Below are 6,289 nucleotides of genomic sequence, written 5' to 3'. Positions count from 1 at the left end.
TGCAACCCCCCTTGCCCCTGTCCTGTGTAATAGGCATCATTGGCAGAGAGCGGTCACCTACCTGCTCTGTCATGTTCCTGCTTGGATCGGGGTCTTCTTTTTGTTCCAGATGAGATAAAATGTTATGTCATCACTGTCACTTGTTTTGGGAACACAGTGAAACTATTCTAATTATTTACATACTTCTTCAGGTTTTTGACGATGAAGGAAAGGATGTGACACCTCATCCGATCTTCCACTCCGATCCAAACTCTGTTGTACCCAGGCAGGGCAAGCTCCTAGAAGCGAGTGCTTATTTTGGGGCCACAGGATCTGGTTTTCTCTCTCCTTTTCCCACGCATCAGAGCTTAGGAGTGAATGCCAGTTTAGGATCCTTCTCAAGGTAAGTCAATATGCTGCCTCTTAAATCCAGTCTCACAGGGTACCTACCCTGCAGTGGCCACACACCTGCTCTTCAGAGAGCGTGGGAGCTGGAAAAATTGTGCAGGGGCTAATAATGACACCTTGTTGTCAAAATACAAACGTGCCTGTCATAGTAATCATTTAAGATTTGAGGATTAGTAACAAACAATAAATGGGATTTGTCAGTGCCCGTGAGTGACTGGCAGAAGCACTGCTGAAACGTAACATATACAGGTGAAAGCAGACTGCAGCACACGCTCCTGTGACATTTCTAATTTTATTCAAATTCTCCTTCCTAAAACACTTTTTTGTGTGTGGCACACCAGAATGGACATTTTTAGAGATGGTGATGAGTACCTCGTGGTTGGAGACATCCAAACTGTGGGTTTTGTGATGGTTAGGCCTGCATACAGCGGTACGATAGAACCTACAGGCAGGTATGTCACAAAACTATCTTAAAGGCAGAGGAGGTTGTGTTCTAGCTGCACTTGCAGCTTGTTGATATACTCCCTGTAGCTAATTCCAATGTGCTCTGCCTTCCCCAGGTGGGTTTTTTCAAAAACGGGAATAAATCAATACCTGCTTGGCAGTGGGTATGGAAAAATGCTTTGGAAACAAAAGGTATAGTTTCTCTGAAGAGTTACACATTTATTTGAAAGTATTTTGTCAGTTTTAAGGATACTTATTCAGTACAGACAACCCATCTTACAAACCTGACTCTTTCAGTTCAAATATCAAAATATTGTTAACATAATGGGATTCCTCTCTTTGAAATGAATTTAAGCAAGTTACCTCCGTGTGATTACGTACATCCATTTCAAAAAATGTTCTTATGCAAAAACTTTAGATTTATTTTTTTTCGCTACTTGCTAGCTTTCATTTAGAAACCTTGGGAATACACAAAGTCAATGGACTTGAGCCGGTTTACCTTCAGGCTGACAAATTCAATTAAGTCCTGCAAAAGAAAGTAAATAACTATTTGTGTTTAAAATGAAAAATAACGAACCGCAGCGCTTTATCCAGTGGTGTGTACACATTCAAACTGTGCGGAGTGGTGATACTCTTTCTTTAATCAAAAGGGCTAAGTGCTAGTAAAGTCAGCACTGGAAAAAAAATACAAGTTAAAGAAAAGCATGATTTCCTGTTTTCTTTGTCAAAGTTAATGCCATTGCGATTTCTAAGAAAGAGAGATTGCTCTTTGAGAGCTATCCTTTTGTTATGTTTCCTAGGGTGCCTATCATAAGGGATAATCCTAGAGGTAGGAATATTAATCAGGAACAAATATACACCAAAAAAATTACTTCAAAATACAAGGTATTTCCCTGAAAAATTAATACATCCTTACTGGAGACAAGAGCTCTTCAATTAAAAAAACAAAATTAAATGATTTAACTTTAGTTTTCAACACAAATCTTCAAAATTACCTTTTTCAGATGCCTTTTGTATATTTGTAATTGCTCACACTTAGCTCCTGAGGAAAAGCAAATCTGCTGACAAAGCTCCCAGCTGTACCCAAGCTTTGAGTTTTACTTCTAGTTATCACAGCTATCCCCTCTATGAACATTATCTACTTTGTTAATAAGCTAATCCCTCCAGACGAGTTTCTTGGGCATTTCAAAGGCATTTCAGTGCACACAAAACACTCAAAGACCTTAATTCTGGTTGGGAACAGTGCTATCTGTGGGTATGGGGTATCACATGGTAGGTGGCCACCACTTCATGTTATTATATGCTAAGAATGAACCTGGGAGCTCAACAGCTTTTTTTCCATCCGCTATTGCATGCCTCAGGATATGCTGTCAGAGGAATTCTTCCTTTTTAAGTCTTTTTTCAAACCATTTCATTATTTTCTTTCCTAAGCCTTCTGTGACTCCTTCTGCAAGGCAAGCATCACTGTACGTGCTCACACAGCCTTCTGTGGTTTATCCTGATAACAACACTCCTGTTTCTGTAGTGCTTTGCTAACAGACATCTGGACTCTCACGTACTACTTCTGCTTATTTCTTTGTTACCGAAGGCCATACGGAAGCAGCAGAACTTCTGTATCAAACGTGTCAACAATTGAGTCCATACCAGATGAAACAGAGCCTGGCTCTCAACGAGACGCGACTGTTACCTTATCTGGTAAAGAACATACGCTGTATAATTAGATTTAAACTGTTCTTTGGAGCGCTGTGATTTGTGAGACACTGCCGGCAGTGGATGTGAGATGCCCAGCCCTTCAAAGGAACTCGGTGCCTCACAAGTTTTGGCTCCTGATCATTAAAATGCTTTTAGAATGAATTTGTCTTCTTTTACATTTACGGCAGAAAAAGGTCTCGCTTGTTAACCTCATACAATTTTTCAGACGTGCAGGCGAGGCAAGAGGAGATAAGAGTTGACCTGACAAAAGAAGACTTAGATAGGAGAGTGGATATTTACCTCACAGAGACGGAAACGATCTGCGTATTGGATATGCCATCCGTTGTGGTGTCTGTAGGATCAGAAGATGCTGGAAGAGTTCTGTAGGTATACTGGTAGCCGTGTACACGCATGCAGTGGGCTCCGCGCACTGGTCGCGCAGTCCTGACCAGGCTGCTCACACGTAGGTTCAGTGCTTGGACTGCTACGGTGTGTCATCTCACCTTTGTTTAAAGCCGTATCAGGCTCGAGTCTCTCTTTTGACAAGACAGCCTAAATTCCTTACAACTCCATCTTGTTGATCAAATTCATACCCTCTTTTATGATAAATCAAGGCAGATTAGCAAAACCAGGGTTTTTGACCTGAGAACACACAGGATAGGGGGAAGAGAAGATGGAGAAGCACGATACATGTGAATTACATGATCTAATGAAAACAGTAAGAAATTGCAAACCTCTACATTGATTTTTGTGTGTAGCTTTAGAGCTAACCATTTGTTAATAACAAAGATATAACCAAATTAGGCAGGTCTTGGCTTCCTCTGAAGCTCTACCCCACTGCAAGTGGCCTTGCCCGCTGAAATACCGCCTCCCCTTAGTTGCATCTACTCGGAGTCTCCTCCCTGGAGTACCATGAACTTTGGTAGGGAGTTAACCCAGAACACATCGGGTTTTGGCTTCCTCCCAGGAGCCGACTGGGACAGAGCGCAGCGAAGCTCTCTCCATGACGGATGTCAGGCTGATAAATTCATCACAGGGCTTTTGCAGACATAGGCCCCAAAGCCTGCAGTGTGATGCAGTTGGCAAGACAAACTTCCCTCTGTGAGTTTTTTCTGCTAGTATACACACAGAGTTCATGGTAGGACTCCAACCCCCACTGTCTGTGAATCACACTGGTGTGATTTTGGGGAAGAAGGAAGAGAAGGAGCACCCTATGAATCAGACTTAGTACATATTGCCAACTGCATAGGAACAGAGAGTGACTGAGCACAGAAACCTGTTGGTGGACTCAGGCCGGCTATAATCTCTCTCTGCTGTTAGAATACTGAAGCCAAAATAAGAGAAAAAGTTCACAATTCCCACTAACCATTCCCACAGAACCCAGGGGCTGGACAAAATAGAAGTGTTCTAGGTCATTTTCGTCTCTCGGATGCGCTGCCTTTCACTCCCAAGTGACAAGAGCTTCGTATTTCTGAATTCCAGCAGAGTGCAAAGGTAGTCAGAGTAGGGATTTTTGCTGATGCCTACCTCTACAGGCCGTTTCTGTTTAGAACAGCATCCCAGGGCCAGAAACTTTGTGCTGAAAGACGATACGTAGAGTGAAGTGAAATTTAGCAATCAAAAAAAAAAACCCTGAGCAGCAAATTTATGACCTGGAGTATGCTCTCCTGTTCAACTTGGGGGTAAATACACCGAGAAGTTGAATGCAAATGTTTTTCAGAAAGTCCATATGCTCTTTTTTTTTCCCTTGAGGGAGCAGAATAGGAATTATCTTGACATTTGCAAAAAGAGACCTGGTAACGATCGCTTTGTAGACAAAACGATGCAAACCGTTAACGGAGCCGCAAAGAACAAGGAAGCGCAATGTGACAAAATCATCCTGGAAGATAGAGGTAAACTTTCAGAGTGCCATACAGGAAAGGGCATTCAGTAAGAACGGGTTCTCTTTTAGCACACTGTACCCTTGGCAGCTGGGTTTATTATGACATTTAGTTTACTTATTCAATATTTATTTGGGAAAACTAGCATACAGCTAGATCCTGGCACCTCAGAGACTCCCCGCACACAGGTAGGATATTGAGGGGGTCTTTTCCTTCCATCTCTAAGCAGGAAAAGATGTTTCCTCAACTTTCATTTCCAAGAGCTTTAAGTTCAGAGAGGCCAGTGTGATTTGTGGTGACCTTTTCTGCCCCTCCTAAAACTCAACCACTGGTACACTGGTCATTACACTAGCTGAGAGCTGCTGTGTCCTTCCTGCCTCCGCACTTGGCAAGCAGAGAGTGCTTCTCAGGAGGCAGAGCTTCACCTAATACGCAACTACACTCCTGAAATACTAAAGCACACCATTCCCCCTTTTCAGTGGCGCTGGTTTCTACCTGCCATGATGCAAAGATGACAACCTCTGTTATGGGATTTAAAGTCTTGGGGAAAGCAGAAAATCTCAGCAGCCTCACAAGATAGATGCAATCTTATAAAATGTTCAACCTCAATGCTCTAAAAAAATTATAGAGGACTATCTAGGTTTAGATGCACGTGCTGAGCTTTGCCTCACTATGGACATGTTTTTGGTGTCAGAGGCCAAAGAAAACTATGGGGAATGCTGTTCCAAACATTTTGCCTTTGTGTTCAGTTAGTGTATGTAAGATGAACGAAAATAAAATACATAGCAAAAGGAGAAGTAAAACAGATAATCTGATTTAAAAACATACCTTCCCCTTTTTTTTGTGCCTTGAGTATCAGCAGGGCTCATTCCAAACCACGTTGGAAAAGCTGAGCACACAAAGGCAAGGCTACGGAGCACTGTTCCACTGGGAGACAGCCCTGCCAAAGGGAAGCGATGCACCCCAGCAGACTCCGATGCAGCTGCTGCACCCACCCAGCAGCTGTGGCTACAGCCTTGCCCAACCCTCTGTTGGTTTCAAAGCCCCTCTGCCACACGGTTGGGAGCGTAGTACGCAAAGTAAATCTTTGCTCAGCTGTATCTAGTCCTTTGTAATACTGTACTGGAACCAGAGACTTGTGTAATACAGTGCAATTCATTTCTAGGGGTGATGGCCACTTCCTGGGACTTGTACAATTCATTTCATGTATCAGAAATAGAACCTGCGTCAGAGACAGAAGGTAGCAGAGCCACAAACGTGAAAAACAGCGAATCTCCAACTAAAGAGCACAATCAGACTATGTCTGTCTCTTCTAACACAGGTAACATTTTCCCAGGTTTACGTTTCTGCCATGTTTTCATCCTTCTAAACCATGAGTATCACACTGTTGTGTGGTGAAAACTACATGAAGAAAATCTTCATCTGCCTGTCTAGCAAGAGATTGCTAAAGAATCTCGGACAAGTCTGCACTGAGACCTTTTCCATACAAAGCCAGCACAAATGATCTTAAATAAAGATAAACAATGACAAACTTTACTGGTACTAACTGACTTAGGACAGTAGGATCAAAACACCAGTGGTGAAAAATTCCAGAAGTATCTCATCATATTTGAGCACTAAAACAAAATTAAAGCAAGAAAAAATAATAGTCGAAGGTTTTTTTGATGATGATAGATTCTTCTGTGCTTTTTGCAGGTGGAGGAGGAGACGACTTCTCCCCTTGACTACTTTGTGCAAAGTATTATCATGTTAAAACCGTTTTTTCCCATCTTACCTGTTGTCAGGCAGCACGACTTCTTCTATAATGGCTTCTGAAAGTACTGTTCTTGCCAGAATCCATGAAGAGGAGCAGTGCCATTCAGAACCTATATTAATATCAGAAAAAT

The 6,289-nt window shown here is 42.3% G+C and overlaps 1 protein-coding gene across 1 annotated transcript in view; it reads left to right on the top strand.

Moving 5' to 3' along the window:
* Positions 1 to 6,289, top strand: part of LOC104505728 (WD repeat-containing protein 78-like) — a gene marked incomplete at its 5' end in the record, with an annotated part of 18,214 nt that overhangs the window by 1,050 nt on the left and 10,875 nt on the right. The window contains 6 exon segments of the mRNA XM_010146416.1: positions 192 to 274; positions 2,432 to 2,526; positions 2,750 to 2,906; positions 4,276 to 4,415; positions 5,569 to 5,739; positions 6,188 to 6,289. The exon segment at positions 6,188 to 6,289 is cut by the window's right edge and continues 5 nt beyond it. Of these exon segments, the coding sequence (XP_010144718.1) occupies positions 192 to 274; positions 2,432 to 2,526; positions 2,750 to 2,906; positions 4,276 to 4,415; positions 5,569 to 5,739; positions 6,188 to 6,289 (748 nt within the window).

This window comes from Eurypyga helias, unplaced genomic scaffold, assembly GCF_000690775.1.
Source record: "Eurypyga helias isolate BGI_N326 unplaced genomic scaffold, ASM69077v1 scaffold22082, whole genome shotgun sequence".
NCBI classification, from domain to species: domain Eukaryota; kingdom Metazoa; phylum Chordata; class Aves; order Eurypygiformes; family Eurypygidae; genus Eurypyga; species Eurypyga helias.
Note: the sequence above shows the minus strand (reverse complement) of the source record. Positions and strands in the feature narration are given on the sequence as shown.